The sequence below is a fragment of the Ascidia mentula genome, chromosome 3 (genome assembly GCF_947561715.1).
Source record: "Ascidia mentula chromosome 3, kaAscMent1.1, whole genome shotgun sequence".
Taxonomy (NCBI): domain Eukaryota; kingdom Metazoa; phylum Chordata; class Ascidiacea; order Phlebobranchia; family Ascidiidae; genus Ascidia; species Ascidia mentula.
Genome location: NC_138568.1, coordinates 3,012,661 through 3,029,432, shown reverse-complemented (window position 1 = coordinate 3,029,432; position 16,772 = coordinate 3,012,661). Strand labels below are relative to the sequence as shown.

Genomic DNA, 16,772 nt, shown 5'->3' with positions numbered 1-16,772 from the left:
GAGGCACAGTATATATAGTGTTCGTACTGGTGTTGCAGGACAGGGTGCTGGGGTCTAACGACCACACAAGCTTTCCTGATCCATCCCTGCTACAGATGGTGAGGCCATTGCCAATCAGTTTTGCCCCCGTTCAGAACACTTGTAATTCGCCCTCGAGTTCTCCACCGAATTTTCGTCTACAGGATCCACGTCCATACCGGATGCAATTGGTGGAGCCGGACAAACTTAAATTTTCCACAAATAAACTTATTTGAAATATTTACACACAGCAACGAGATGTTTGAATGAACGATTATGTTTTTCTTCATAACCGCAATTATGCGTAACACAACTTTGATTTTAGCTTTGAAATAAAACCTTAAAAAACAACGTTAAACTCTTCCGTTAGTTAAACTCTGGTCTAAAGATAGTGTCCAAAGAAAATTTATGTTGTTTTGATAACTGAGAGGAAGGATATGTACATTTGTGTTATAGTGTTTATTTGATTGAAACAAAATATCAGTTTTGCAACGTACGTTCAATGCATACAGGTGCCACGCTTGAAGTCCATGTATGGTTGAGTCTACATTCGTTCGATGTAACGCCTTCTAACAAGTAGCCAGAGTTGCAATGGTAGGTAACCCTGTCACCTGCCGTGTGGCCAGCACCTCCCTCTGGTAATCTGAAGCCATTCTCAGCAATTTCTGGCAGGGTGTCGCACGGTGTTGCTGAAAAAATTGACCCAAAAGCTGTTGAGATTTATTTTGTTAGCTTGTTTTTGCGTTTGCTTAAAAGATATTACATGTTAACTGCAGAGGTTTGTATGAAAACCTGCAGATAACCAAGTAACATAATATATTGCTGCATCAATGGAACTGATGAGTTCTTGTAGGTCGAAACAGCGTGCACGCCTATCTGCAGCTCTCAATAACATGTTGCTATTGAATAAAATGGTTTACCGTCCCCACAATTGGTATTGCGTATATAAAAATTTTTGGACAATTGTTTCACTTTCTTCTGTGGTATATAGATATGGTGCTGAACACAACACAAGCCCTGGCAAAATGAAGAGATGTTTCAAGAAGTTTCAACCATTACGGATTTGCACAACGAAAGCGACCAAGCCGAAGTGGAGTTAGTGTCTCTTGTGCAAGACCAAATCCCCAAGTATACGTTACGTGCTGACTCAGTGCACGGTTACACCCAGGAGGATTGGCTTCGATATCCTGTTTTGCCTCCTAATTTTAATGTTGACCTGTCGCCCCGTCAATGTGAAGAGGTTTTTAAACTTTTTCTTCTCAGTGGTTTCCGTCATAGCCAAATGACTGAAACATATCATGACATTAGGGCTGTTACTAATTTGTTGGAAGAAAGAGAACGTGATTTAGAGTTGGCTGCCAGGATTGGGCAAAGTCTCTTGGTAAAAAATAAAGCCATCATGGAACACAAGGAAGACCTTGAAATCAAACTTGCCGAGGCAATTGAAGAAGCATCACAGCTCAAACATGAAATAAGCTGCAAAGAAAACCTGTTGCATATTTACACAAACGATGATGCTTCCTCGCCTTCACCCACTAAAGAGCTCAGAGGTGGTAAATTGGGACCCCAAGCCCACGTTGATGTCTTGCATGAAAAAATTCGCAAACTTGAAGAGGATAATGCAGTGCTGAAGGAAGAACAGCTTAACCTACAGGAGGAAGCGGATAGCTTAGACGAAAAGGAAAATTTGCTAATTGTCAACACAGCCCAGCAACTTGGTGGCCTTCATAAAGAGCTGCAAAGTGCAAATGAGCAAATTGCAAGCATCACAGAGGAGCTAACCAAGAGAAATGATGAAGCAACGAGACAGCAAGAGGAGATAGACTCACTGCTTTCTCACATTCTAAAACTGCAGCAGCGCTACAACAGCCTGACAACGGAGCATGAGGAGTTGCAGCAGGATCTCTCCACTGCTAACTTATCACAGAAAGAACTTTGTGATGCAGTGATCAACTTGGAATCCAAGTATAAAGATGTTTTGCACATTCTTGATGAAACTCGCAGGGAGTCCCACAACTTTACAACACATTCTAACAGTATGTTAAGTGATGATGGCATCGAGATGAGTTATGATGTTAAGATTCCGTTTCACCATTCTCTTGCTGCTGAATTGGAGGAGAGTGTTCTGGACACTTCAACTCCTGCTCCAAGCATTTCAGTTGAAGCATGTACATCGAAGTCTGCAGAGAGGTTACCGAAAAAGTTGAATAAACTGACTTTACAAACTGTTCGAGTGGCTAACAGAAGCATAACATTTGCAGAAGATGAAACTATTCAAAGCACCAGCACTCCTAATAAAGAGCCTACAGCAGAGTTTACAGCACCACAGAAAACTGATACAATTCTGCCAACTTCTGTTGAAGGTAATTTTCCGATGGGAAAACCAGGCATACCTGGAACAAATGATTTAGAGGAAGCTCTTCGGCAGCTAAACATAAGACGTTTGAGATCAAAATACCTTCAAGCTAACTTAAAGAAAATGCAGAAACAGTCTCAAAAAAACCTATCGATGAGAAAATGCCAGTCTGCTCCACGTCTCCGCATTGTCAAACCGATAGAGGGTTCGAACACTTTACAACAGTGGAAAGCCTTGGCTGAAAATAAGCTCCCTCTGTTTAACGTAGGCAAGGAATCTTACAGCCCTGCGGGAGTTATGTTTAGAAAGCATTGCAAGCAGTTTGAAAATAAAACACCATTGTTGTCGTCGCCAGAGAGCTCTGAAGAAGCGACAGATGATTCTGCAACCGACTTCGGCATCATGTTTAGTGCTCCAACTCCCAGTGCAACCACCTTGTCCTCACCCATTGACGTTAGTAGCAAAATTGCTCTGGAACAGCTGACCAACATTCAAGAAGATGGAAACGATGTCATCAAAAACTTTGCGACAACAACCCCTTTTAAGAAAAGCACAAGTTTTGTAAAGTTTTCATCCACACCTATACCCACCAACAACAGAATTCGAACCAACCCAAATACTTCTGTTGTCCATTCACTGCCAAGTGACTGGAATTACCTTCATGGAACAAACGAACTATCTCCGTCAAGCACTAGTCCTGCACATTCTTCTGGGATCAAAAACAACCCACAATGTTCAAGTTCCAAAGAAAATAGTGTGGAAGAGACTGATCCTACCGACACAGCTAAAGCAAATCTATTTTTGGGAGCTTCAGGAGCTGCAAATGTTCCGAAAAGCTTCTCTGGTGACTTTTAGTTACTTCTTTTATGTTTGCAGTGTGCTTGGATATTTAAAAAGAACTCGCAGTTTGAAATTTGAATGCAGTTTTCGTCGAACCCACAAATTCTTTTATGTGTTGCTTCTTTCATCCATTGTTTAAAACAGCTTACACTATTTGGGACAATTTGTCGTTACATATATGCTATAACTTCTAATTTGTGTTATTTTGTTCCACGTAAGTTCTTAGGAAGACTGTTTTCTTATATCTGTCTGTGATAATCACTTTTGCTTTATTTTTGCGACAAGCGTTAGCGCAGTTTTGTTTGCCTGCTTACATATATCAGACTGCTGAACACTTTTGGTGTGCACTGTTTCTCTTGCATGCTTCGTCAAATAAATTTTTATGTTTATTTATATAAATATATAGACCTGTTTCACATTGTTTCTGTATTGTATTATTTATTTTCTTCTGACTTTTTTCTGCTCTACAAGAAATATTAAATAGGCAATGAACCAAGTGTAATAAATTACCTGCCCCTTTTTTTATTTTATGGCCATAACAATTTTTTACATGCTTTACCTTTATAGCCCTTTGAAGTGTATAGCCTTAGCTGAGGTCAACATTCTTCTTGTCTTTGTAGTTGGCAGTTTCACAGTGTCATATGACCCAAATTTTATACTTTATACAAACACTTGATCGTAGTTTTGGTTTCATATATAGAAAAGATAGCAAAAATTGTATGTTAACGGTTATATGCAGCAGTTTGCAGTACTTGTTACAAATGATGATAATTGTTGTCATTTCTAACATTTGGTGCATGCTGTCTAGTGTTTTTATTCTTGTTTCACTTCTTTTTTTCTTCAATTAACATTATTTTCCTTACTTCCTGAAATAAACATCAGTGTTGCCTGCAAGGGTCCGGTACATTCGTAAAACTAATTCAGTGCGTGTACACACACTGCCTGCAGCTCTCTAATTCAGTGTTCTTCAGCCATTTTTGGTGTCAAGAAACCCTTAAAAGTAGTTCGGCAAATATACTGGAAACCCAATTAACAAAAACGGCACGCAGAAAGATAAACCTGCATTTTCCACAAACGCATTTCATTGAACAGGTGCCAACCACAGGTATATTTGTGGTTGGTCGCGTCATTGGCGTTAGGAGCTAAATTCAGGGGGGGGATAGACAATTTTTATCTGTCTTCGGTGCTTTCAATTTCCCGCCCTGGATAAGATTGTGGTATTGTTTCGTTTTTTATCCATACTCGCGCACATGATGCTACGTACGTAGTATAGTGCCAGCCTACAGGACTTGTTTATCACTTGGATTTATGTTTAGGGTCGTGAGTTCAAACCTCACCGGGACCGTGATTTTTCGATTCTCGTTTCCACTTGTCGGAAATTGGTGGCTGTGGTGCCAGTGAACGATATGACGAATTTAGAACACAAATCCACCAAAATTTCAAAGCTTTTAAAACCACTCGAAGCATAAATTCACAATTTTATTCTGCGTACATCTAGGCCATATTAATCTCGGAAAATAAAAGTTAATAAACAGATTGGAGGTCGATGGTTGATATATGCGGTCGTGTAATGTTTTGTCTGGAGATTGCCTCAGAAAAGGGGAATAACCGGCTACTACAAGAGACAAAAGTGTGTTTGAGAAATAAGGATTTGCTTTGCTCATATTCTAGAATCCGGATAAAAGACAACAACAACAACATACAGGATTTGTAAAAGGGGCAAATGTAGAAATAGTAGCCTATTGTTTTGCTAATAGTGTCGAGTAGCCTATTGTTCTCTTTGGAAACCACTAGAATCAGGGTTGCCATATCGTCTTTATTGTTTCAAGGGCGGTGCCTGAAAAAACTTGAGTGCTCATTTTTAATAAACGTGTTTATTTGTATCAAATTAGAATTTTCAGTGATGTGGTTTGAGGTAATTAATAATATCATTTAAAAGCCTGCAACATGGCTGAAACAAATTACAATTTACCAAGTCATAAAAAAGCAGCGTGCGTAATTTTTTCGGAAACCCAGACTATAATATGGTCTCAGGGACGTTTGGTCCTCAACCATTAATTCCAAACTTTTAACAGCAAGTTATGTTAGCTTCAAACGACGCTCACCGTGGAGTTACGGAGCTACCGCTACGCAGGTAGGAGAGGGGAATCCCCACTCGTTGTTGCCGAGACAGACATTCTGGTTAATTCCTACCATTGTGCCCACAGAGCAAGTGTAACTCACGATATGACCTCCAGTGTATGGTCCACTGACAGTGACGTTCACATTTTGGTTGAATGGCGGGTCATTGGTGCAACCTGTTGCAAGGAAAGATGGCACTGATTTTGGTTTATTCCAGCGGACTCTCAACAGCTAGTTTTTGCCACGATTAGGCTATGCCCATAAATAAAACGGTTTGCGCCAAAAGTTTAATGAATTTTTACTATTCTAAACTTGAGTAACAGTATATGATAACCACGCACTTCCGCATGCTTCACACGTCTTCAAGCAGGCTTCACGGACGTGACTCTGGCTGCAGTATCCTCTGTTCTTGTATAGCAGGCAAGTTGCGTTGGCAACCCGGTCTTCTCAATCTGAAAGCAAAATATGTTTGAACATCACTATCTACAGTGCTTTGGCGCTTAAATAGGCAACAATGCAGATCCTACTAAGTTACCTTTTGCACATAAAGGTGACAAGAAAGTCCAATTGCCCTGAAAACAAACGTTGAAGATGATCCCCACAATCGTGTGATATTTTTGGCATTGAAACCATGCAAATTCCCCGTCATAATATGCCCTGGGTTCGGGATTGATGCCACCACTAGGTATCATAGGAGGAGCAGGGAATGCATCAGCTGTTGAAACCACCAGTTTGAATTTTTGTAAATTTAAAAGCATCTTACACAAAATACAGTGAACCCATGTATGGGATATTTTGTGTTACCGAAACCATAACCAAAACATTTTTGAAGGAGGCACAGTATATATAGTGTTCGTACTGGTGTTGCAGGACAGGGTGCTGGGGTCTAACGACCACACAAGCTTTCCTGATCCATCCCTGCTACAGATGGTGAGGCCATTGCCAATCAGTTTTGCCCCCGTTCAGAACACTTGTAATTCGCCCTCGAGTTCTCCACCGAATTTTCGTCTACAGGATCCACGTCCATACCGGATGCAATTGGTGGAGCCGGACAAACTTAAATTTTCCACAAATAAACTTATTTGAAATATTTACACACAGCAACGAGATGTTTGAATGAACGATTATGTTTTTCTTCATAACCGCAATTATGCGTAACACAACTTTGATTTTAGCTTTGAAATAAAACCTTAAAAAACAACGTTAAACTCTTCCGTTAGTTAAACTCTGGTCTAAAGATAGTGTCCAAAGAAAATTTATGTTGTTTTGATAACTGAGAGGAAGGATATGTACATTTGTGTTATAGTGTTTATTTGATTGAAACAAAATATCAGTTTTGCAACGTACGTTCAATGCATACAGGTGCCACGCTTGAAGTCCATGTATGGTTGAGTCTACATTCGTTCGATGTAACGCCTTCTAACAAGTAGCCAGAGTTGCAATGGTAGGTAACCCTGTCACCTGCCGTGTGGCCAGCACCTCCCTCTGGTAATCTGAAGCCATTCTCAGCAATTTCTGGCAGGGTGTCGCACGGTGTTGCTGAAAAAATTGACCCAAAAGCTGTTGAGATTTATTTTGTTAGCTTGTTTTTGCGTTTGCTTAAAAGATATTACATGTTAACTGCAGAGGTTTGTATGAAAACCTGCAGATAACCAAGTAACATAATATATTGCTGCATCAATGGAACTGATGAGTTCTTGTAGGTCGAAACAGCGTGCACGCCTATCTGCAGCTCTCAATAACATGTTGCTATTGAATAAAATGGTTTACCGTCACATTCCTTTGGATGGCAGGTCCGATAACAGTTCTGTTGTGCCACTGAAGTTGAACACAAGTTCTTGTCTGACAAAGATTGACAAATCTCAGCGTTGAGATCAGGATTATCGCAAGCTGCATTGGAAAGTGTATAACGGTTAATCACTGGCGTCTCACAATAAACAATTAAATCTTTGATCCGTATTTCTCTAACTGCACAGAACTAGTTAGCACAGGAATAATATTAGAAATATCTCAAATATTCTAATAATTTATTCGACCAAAAAATATTTTTAAAATGCTCTGGCGACAATTATTGCACAGTAAAACTGCCAAACAAAATTTGGATCTGTGCTTTTCCGCGCAAGTGACTTAAATCAACATTAAAAATAATTTGCTGTAGACGCACGCGGTGAATTTCCGTAGCGAGGAGATAAAACATAATAAGATCAACAAAATGGACAAGTGAACTTACGATTACAACATCCCGCTCCGAAAACGGCCACAAAAGTCAAGAGGAACAATTTCATGATGTCTATGCGATCCGCTTTGTTCAAAGAACTGAATTAGCACCGAATGATAACTGTCATCATAACGTACTGAGCAGCTCCTAATCAGCTCGAATTATTTATACTTCTGTCCACACATAACTCATCATGCTTGTGGGTCGATTAAATTTCCGGTTGTCCGTTCTTTTATGTCTATACAGGTAAAGACAATCGCGATAGGTCAGCACGCACTGCGCAGATGACAAATATTTCCCACATTTCCGTTTATTGTGAGACCACCAGGACATAATTGTGGTGCGGGACGCACGATAGATGGGATGACAAACCTTATTACCTTGATTTCCGTTTGGTGTCAAACCTTATGCAGTTAAATCACTGCGCGTACATATGATGCCTGTATCTTTACCGGTGTCGCTGTGTTCTTGTTGTTTAGAAAACGTCTTTGCGTGGGCCTGAAATGTTAAATGAGAAGTAAGTAACACGTGTTATTTTTACCTCAAACTATATATAACTGTATTTGAACAAAAACCTACCTTCTGGCACAGAAATGACCTATGTTGTATTTTAGGAACGATTCGTCTGCAATCCAGCGGGACTTGGTGAACAATAATTAAAAATGTTCCGCTAGATGACAGACGTCTGTGGTGAACAGAAATTTAACTTCTCTTTTCGAATTTCAACCAAAATTTATTGCTGGTGCGGACAAATCTAATATCAGATTCATCATCCACTGCAAATAATTTGGCGTCCACACAAACATCATACCTCCGTGTTTTCTGTATAATCGGCACCAAGGACGTATAACAGTAGCAAGGGTCGCGTTATAGTTAAATAAGCAGAAACAATTTCCATCATTTCAATGCATTATTTAAGCAAGTCCTTCGTTTGCTGCCTATCTTTGTTGCGCAATATTTTTCTTTTCTGTTGTACTTTTATCAAGCGGATGAAACATACTCAATGCCATTTTTGTGAAAACGACAGTAATTTGTATGTCGCTTTAATGAAATATTACACGAATGATGAAAATGCTTTTCACAGAAGCAATCGTATATACTGCTTGTTGACAGCACTTCTTCGTGTGGAACAAGCCAAAGGTTTTCAAAATGTCGTTTTTGTTTATAAAACCGCAAGAAAACAACGATCTTAGTCTCCAATTGGGCTGCTACATATTTTTCACATCCAAGGGTTGATTCTAGAGGCGTTGCTAAATATCTTGCTGCCAAAACATTCAGCTACCATGGCCATCGGCATTTCCCAGCCGTTTTTGGTCCTTCGCATTGGTGGGATTCAAATACTTTAACATTGATGGATTACGTCACACCACCACGAAATATTTTTGGATCGGATTCGATCAAACCGCGATGATTGTATTTTAATTGTTGAAAGCAACTTTTATGTTTCGAAAACGATTTCCTGTTTCAGTTTTTCTCCGCGAAACATCTCGCAATCATGAACTTCAAAGCAACGCCAAAAACATGTAAATAACTAAAACAAAAACATAGCATTTTCGATAAACAAAAAAACAATTGCTGCATTTTACTTTTTTCGGAAAGCCAAAATTCCATGGTGACGTAATGATTTTATCCGTCTGCGTTTTGACAGAGGCAGAGCATGCGACAGTGTGTGTACGGACCAGCGACCCTGAAAGGGTTTATATTTTGTTGTTCCCGCAGCGCAGAAGGCTCAAAACAGAACTAATAAACACAGGGCGTGAAAACACACTGCAGAGCTCTAGGCTGTCGATCAGTTTTTCCCATGAGCGAGGCGCTAATTCTCCGGCGCGCAAATCGTCGAGGCGGAAAAATAAACAAGCGAAGCGATAGAAAGCGGCGGAGAAGAATCACCTGGCCAACGCGCGCCCGCGACCTTTGTGACATCACAAGAGATGGCGCGCACCTGGCAAAGTAGGGCGTTTACAATGACGCATCGCTGATGGGTTTCGCGATAAGTGCGAGTGGATGGGCGAAGATTGGGAACTTCTGGTAGGACGGTGCATCGCGATAAATTTTGGATATATGTTGTAGTATAAATAAAATATTAACGTAATCAGCTTAAAATCAGAAATAATTACATCCCTTTTCCCTTAAATATTAGATTTCCCCAAATAAAAAAGCTTTTTTTGGTGAACAACCTAAGTTCGTTACGAAAAGAAAATACTTTCAAAATGCCAAAGACAATATCTTTCATTATTACCGACGAAATCGATGATTTCCAGGCCGTCTATTTACTCGTTCCGGCAGTTCGTCACAAGTAATACGTGAATATCATTCTTTCCCTTTATAACAACAAGTCACAACACCCATTAATTATTTATCGCCAGTCGGCACGGAACAGCTTTGTCATAGGATTTTTCTTTCACGCGCCGCCAAGTTTTGAGCAGAAGGCAAAATGATTTTAAAACAGGTTTATTTTTTTGTAATTTTACTGTGTACTTAAATCAGATTATTATCCAGGCGTATATTCAAAATTCACAATTGCCTTTTTTAAAATCACTAGCTTTACTGATTTTGTTTATGAAGGTGAGTCAATACCGTTGCATAATTTTCGTGAAGACTTGTTTACAACCAAAAGGCATATTTCAATTTTGAGAGAATTGTAACGACGTTTATTTGTTGCAGATTAGCACTTTTAGGGTGACAAATGGCTGCGTGTGTCCCCTAGCTGTAATTAACAAGTAATAATAACCGTCTACAGCAGTAATCCGCTTGCACCGCAATACCGACATCTGCAACGTTCGCGCGTTGTGTGCAAATTGCTGCGTAGACAGACTTGCTGTGAGTCTTTTTGCTGGATTGATGTGTTTCATACGTGCTGATTTGCAATGAGCTTAAAAGTCCACCTCGGCGATCTTATTCAGAAATGTTGCAAGATTTGGGACAAAATTCAACTTGTGCTAGCTGCCGTAGCATACAGTAGGTTTTTGTTCTGGGTAAATTGCCGCCTCCGCAACTCTAAAAGTTTGTTTTTCTGGATATGCTTTCGTGCGGTCACTTCTTATCCCCTGCTCAAATATGGACAATCAGCGAATTCGTTCTGCCAAAATGGTGCATTGTGACGCAAGAAACGTAGCTGATTGTTTGTTGTTTCTCACTTCAACCGACTGCGTAGCTTTTCTCATAACGACTGGTCACTACAGACTGTCACGGGATTGAAAATGGCCGTAATCGCTCAGTGCATGAGAGTTTTGCTGAAGGACTTGCTAGATGACATACGCAAACTCTGGGTATTGTTGAAAAAGGATTTTCGTCGTATTATACATTTTGTGTAACAAAACCCAGCAAGTATGTTGCTTAGTCTCTGTATGCTTCATTTATTGGGCCCCATTTTGTAACAAAACACATACAGCATTTTAATATCTCTATACTATAGTCTCAAACTGAATAACAACAAACAATTTGAAACATCTTAAAACGCCTTGAAAGTAATTTAAGCTAAACTCGCACAAAACTCGCACGAAGATTTCATGAGAGATTTTTTCAAACCACTTGGAACAAAGACAACTTCAACGCATAATCACTGTCTTTCGAAATTCGAAACAGCCAATTTGGCAGATGTCCGCTTAATTTCTATATGCTTGACCTTGGAATGGCCGTATCGAGGCATCCAATTAAACAGTCCACTAATAGCAACCTTTCTATCGGTTTCTGCGGTCCAGCATCCGGTGCGCATTAGACAAAGGTTCGAGAATTGAGCGTGGAGCGATCTATGGAGTCGCGAATTCACAGCTCAAATGAACTGGACATTTCCAGGAGCCCTTTGTGCTCGTTGACAAGTCGCACGTCAGAACGGAAACTCTGGTTCATTAAAGCGCCACGGAAAGGGTCTCTTCCTTCGAGGGCGCGAATCGCGACCGTCGCGACGGACAATGGCGATCGAACGATCGCGTAAGGGAAAGAAATAATTGCGGAGCCGAGGGGAAAAAGGGTGCTGTTAAAAGCACCCGGCGCAGAGAAATAGTAGATTCAGAAGCCCAGGTGCAGAGGGCTATTAGGACAGTGTTAGGTTTCTCAAGAGCGGACAAAGTAGCGGTTAGTCATAGTGCGTTGGGAATTTGTCACTTGCGCACGGGTATTTGGTGAAACTAATTTAAGAAATGCGACGCTGTCAAGTCTTCAGCCGGTGTGTGGCCGTGTTGTTGTACGCAATAGACTTGTTAGAACTTGATGGCATGCATGCGCACCTCCACTGGCAGATTTTTCTGTTGATTCATCATATTCGCAAATGCCGTTTGGCAATTAGGTCGTTTAGCGCTTTTTGAACTTTTGGTCGCGACTTTATTTTGGGGGCACCTAAGACTTACAAACTGTGAAGTCACTTGTTTTTTTGTTATTAATGTAAAGACAACGCGTCGCGTAAAATATTCTTTCATAAAATGAGTTGGCAGAATGAAAATGTTTGAGAAGCCTTGTTTAGATGCATATTTTGAAAGCAGACTTCCACAATAAGGTTTTAAGGTTGCTAGACGCATTTCAAGTCAACATTTTCTTCAACGTTTCTGGTCAGAATATGTAGCCAACTAGAATTGATAACGCCACCTATTGTGCTTTTATTTGAATTATTAAATTGTGCGAAGGCGAAGAAAAGAAGATAAATAGTTCCGCGAAAACCTTTCGAGCCATTTTTATTTTCTTGTGTGGTCATGCTTTAAAATGTCGGTAGTATTTTCCATACGATCCGCAAATCATTGGCAAGGATGGGGAAACAGTTTGTCGGCGATTAAAAGTAATTAGGATAGAGGGTTATTACAAAGACCCGTGCGTGGTTACAAAATGTTAGAGTCCAAATGTCAACTATCGGTAGTAAATGTACGTTGTGTGCATTTAACTTCATCGGTGTCTTGCCTTGCAGCGCGGACAACGCGGGTGGCGGCGCTTCTGATCTGCGCACAGGTGTTATAAAAGACACAAATTAACAAGGCGCGTTCTACATTAAAAAGGCCGTGTAACGGCACACAGAGCGTTTAAGTGCCAGGCTTTCAGCGTAATCCGATTATACGATTTCTATGCGCCATACATCAAACGGATCAGCGGTATAGAACACACACAGGCAATCAGCGAAATTGGCAATCATGTGATGGGATTATTTCATCACACATCCAAGTGTGACGTCACTGTTGTTTGACTTGAGCCGGATTCTTGGGTTCGTGTGATGAAAGTTGTGGAGGCAGATCACGCTAATGATGGTCTTACCTCTTGAGTGTATTGTCTTTGTGTACAAAATAAACAGGTTTTGCTGGTTCATGGAAAGGACAGGATACGTCCGAGGCTTGAAGAAAATTTGTTACGTCTATAAAAATTAGCAGTGTTTTGATTAATATATCAGTGGTTGTGCTTAAGAATCCACACGAAGGCACCTCAGGAAAATTGCCAATAAAACATGATCATATCTTCACGAGCTAATTCCTAATCCTCGAGGCCGACAATTAACGCCAGCTGTGCTCGAACGAAACCACAATCGCACTTTATCTTCGTCCCGAATGCCGAAACCGCGACCGCAACAAAAGAAAATGGCCGGCCGCGGAAAAGCGGCCGATTGAGTTTTCAGACTTTAATCAATGGAATGAGGCGTGAAATTGACGCAATTCCCCCCTGGGTTCTCGCCCGTCGCAACCAAACAAAGCCCGCGCGGTTCGTCTTCAGTTTGAACCTTAGAGGTTGAGATTCATTTTCGCCGATTGGGTTAAAAACGTCCTAGAGGTTTCGGCAGTGGCAGCGGCTTTGGTTTTTGTGATGCTACAAGTTAGATACATCGCTGATACATCCATCACCAGCCATTATCGCGTGCCCCCGTATGTTCTTTTTTGCCTAGCAAATCGAATCGATTCGCCTATCGTGAAATGAACTCGAAGCCCGTGTCACGTTGGCAGATAGCAATTCATCAAAAGGAGGAGGTTTAGAACGATAAGCTGATGGAAAGGGAGGTTGATGGAAATTAATCCATTCCCGTTTTTGTGTTGACGATTTTGTCTTTTTTTACCGTCCGAAATATGCACAAAAATCACACCACACGCAAATAGTAAACGTTGTTTTTGTTATTTTCAGAATTTCAAACGTGCAAACGTCCCTAAATTTCTGTAACAAAATGTCAATTAAACAAACACAAGCGACTGGGAAACCAACCGCGCGAAGACCCGCTCGAAAACGAAGAACAAAAGCCTCGGAGCAGTCACAGACCAACCTTCAAAGCAGCAAACGAATGAAAACAGAAACAACGTACAGCGATCCCAACGCCTCAGTATTCGACGTCACCCTGACGTCACTGACCACGTCACAGCCCGTGATTACGTCAACGCCCAAGCGTGCTGCGCGCCGGGAAAAACTATGGCGACCGTGGCTTCCCACCGAATTGGAGGTGGCAAAATACAAATTGAAGCTGCATCGTCGCCACCGGATGGCGCCAACACAAAACCGAGGAAGCAATGTTCATCCGGGCTACGGTTGTCATGGTTACCCGCAGCATACTATGCAGCATCCTCAGCATACTATGCAGCAAGACTTTCCCTCGCCAGCGTTCAGAAATGGACCGCCATCAACGCCAATGAACAGATGCCGTGCGAATCCCTCGCCCAATCACATGCAAGATAAGCGCACGTGGTCACCGGCCGTTCAAGTCAACACTGGATTCGAGTTTTTCAAACAACCAGTCAAGTAAGTTCCGCCATTTTTTATTATTTGCGAAAAAATGATACACAATAACGACAATATTAGGAAGTGTTTACTAATTGTTGAAGACGCAAATTGTGTCAGATTCTTACGTAGTTCCGATAATGAAGGTAAAATAAAGTTCAAAGAAGACGGAAAATCTAAACTCGCCATTTTCCCATTGCGCTCGGAGCATGAGCGTAGAAACCAGATTGTAAAATAAGAATACAAAAGGCCAATCTTCAACGCCTGCGAAGCGCGAAAAAGTTTAATCAAAATTACACGTCCAAGCTTCCGTGAATCTCGGCGTCCGAATTCTCCACTTCCCACGAGCCGATCGCGCGCGATGTCATTAACGCGCGCGTAATTACGCAAGTATTAAGTTCACGGACAAAATCTTGCCAGGGTTGCGGTAAATCACTGGGCGCGTCCGCGATGTTTCAAATGTTGGAATAAAAATAGAGACCCCGTTCGAGCGTGTTACCGTGTTGCCACCACTTGAAACGGCCGAATTAAAAACGCTTTGCGCGGTTTCTCGTTGTTGAGCAATTCGTCGCGTTTTCGCGACAGGCATCTGTCGGTTTCAGCGTTGCGACGATGCTGGGGCCGTAGCGTGGGAGAATGAAATTTCAAGCACCACTTCAAGTGTTGCTTACCAGTGATCGCAACGTAAATCGGGGATCGCTTTCGTCTTTCTCACATCTCTTCGCCGAGCAACGCGCACATTTCAACCGGAAATGCCGAGTATTGTTGTCCGCAAACAATTGTTGCGAGCAATATCATCAATTCGGCTGTCACTGCAATGCATATTACGCGGGACATAATTTACGTAATTTTATGTATTTTCGTTTGTTAGGAAGTTTCGTAGCATAAGCCCCGTAAAGCGGATATCGAATTTAGGACAGGAAATAGTTTTCTGCAGTGCGGTTCCCTGATAACTTGGCAGATTACAGTAAATCCCATATAAGCAAGTTTATATTGCGCCCAATGTGTCACTACAAATCCCCCCTTATTAATTCCCTTCACAAGGCAGAAACAATTTTAGAATCCCAACGCTGGATTACTGATACATGGAAAGATAGAACCCGGGTTACAAGCATACTATTCCATATTTGCGATCGAAATACAAAATAGTTAATACAAGCGTGTGGGAGTTTCGGTCTCGCTGACCTGCAAGTCGCATGGTCGGTCGAAGCTGCCCGTCTAGCATTGAATTATGCATACAAGCAATAACACAGAGTGATAAAATATGCATGGATATGCAATTTCTGTGCCTTCGATGGGATTTATATCGACAAATCCCACGTGAGCGTGTGTACCTAATAGTACAGCGCCTGATGCCAGCATGCCGTTACAAACCTGGATGTTTTTTGTGCATATTTGTATATTTTTGTGCATGTTTACATTATCTATAGACCAAGAATAGTAAATATAAACTTTGTGTTTTTGTTTGTAGGTTGATGTGGCCAAAAAGCAAAGCGCATGACTACATGTTCCAAGAGGGCCAAAAACTGCTCAAACAACTTCCCTTCCAGGCAGCCATTGGCCTTTATGACGACACAGACAGCGACGCGTCAGAACCGAACGAGGCCTTTATGACCTCACACTCGTTTGCGATGAATAAGAATTTTGTTAACAATTTGGCGGCCGTCCGTAATTGAAACAAACGTCTATTAAATGTTGTGTTCCTTACTTTCCTTATTTTTTGTTTCATGTCATTAAACATCAAAATCATCGAAGTCGTGTTCACGTTGCTAAAAGGAAGTCGTATTTTCCTTGTTTGAATTTGTATTTTTCACTAAGGTTCAATCAGACAGGCGGTTGATGCCAAATTACCGACAAAGTTTGGGGCAATGGGTGCTAAATGGCTCATGAAAATATATTAAAATCCATGGTAACAAGACAGCGAACTGGGATTTTTCAAATCCACGACTTGTGTCAGATTTCAACCCCGCAATCATAGTAAGGAAGACGTGCATCCAGGCTGGAAACCGGTACGACGCACCAGGGCCCCTACCTGTCTATGAAGCTCTGAAAGGCAAATATGGGCCCACCATCACGATTGTTTGCTTGAAAAAAAGGCATTTCTATCGTAAAGGGTATTCCACCTATAATTTCATCTTAGTTCCGTTGAAAAGGGTCCTATAGCACCGGCACATTTCTTTCTGTCTAGGGTCATGCGTGCCACTAGCGCTCAGAAAACCGGCGTTCCCAGACTTAAGTGCTACTGAACAGCGACACCCAGAGGATTAGTTCAAACAGAATTAGTTTAAAATGCGATGGGCGTTTTTTTTGAAATGGAAATGGCAGGTTTTAATTATTAAACAGATCTGTCCAACCCAAACTTAAAATTATTCTGCAGTGGTTCGTATGTAACCATACCCATCTATGACCTCAACATTATTGTAGTATTTTGCGTCATTGGGAAAATAGCTATGGGTTATGTATTGTCCAATAGCGGGACAGAGAAACACATTGAATGGGCAACAAATCTATATGAACATACGAAATTATGTTATAGAATATTCCTTT

General features: G+C 41.2%; 2 protein-coding genes across 2 annotated transcripts; both read left to right on the top strand.

Moving 5' to 3' along the window:
- The first annotated feature begins 1,051 nt into the window (after positions 1–1,051).
- Positions 1,052–4,100, top strand: LOC145894186 (trafficking kinesin-binding protein 1-like). The gene has a single exon (XM_082982677.1). The coding sequence runs from the start codon at positions 1,052–1,054 to the stop codon at positions 3,227–3,229; it is 2,178 nt and encodes a 725-aa protein (XP_082838803.1). The 3' UTR covers positions 3,230–4,100.
- Positions 4,101–13,652: 9,552 nt separating this feature from the next.
- On the top strand, positions 13,653–15,901 carry LOC145895232 (uncharacterized). The gene is made up of 2 exons (XM_082984004.1): positions 13,653–14,246; positions 15,697–15,901. Exons 1-2 carry the CDS (start codon positions 13,681–13,683, stop codon positions 15,899–15,901), a joined length of 771 nt encoding a protein of 256 aa, XP_082840130.1. The 5' UTR covers positions 13,653–13,680.
- Positions 15,902–16,772: the final 871 nt, after the last annotated feature.

Excerpts from the sequence above, each read along its gene's own strand:
- LOC145894186 (XM_082982677.1), top strand. The coding sequence starts at position 1,052 with ATGTTTCAAGAAGTTTCAACCATTACGGATTTGCACAACGAAAGCGAC.
- LOC145895232 (XM_082984004.1), top strand. The coding sequence starts at position 13,681 with ATGTCAATTAAACAAACACAAGCGACTGGGAAACCAACCGCGCGAAGA. Across the intron at positions 14,247-15,696 it reads TTTTTCAAACAACCAGTCAA|GTTGATGTGGCCAAAAAGCA; the intron begins GTAAGTTCCGCC and ends TTTTGTTTGTAG.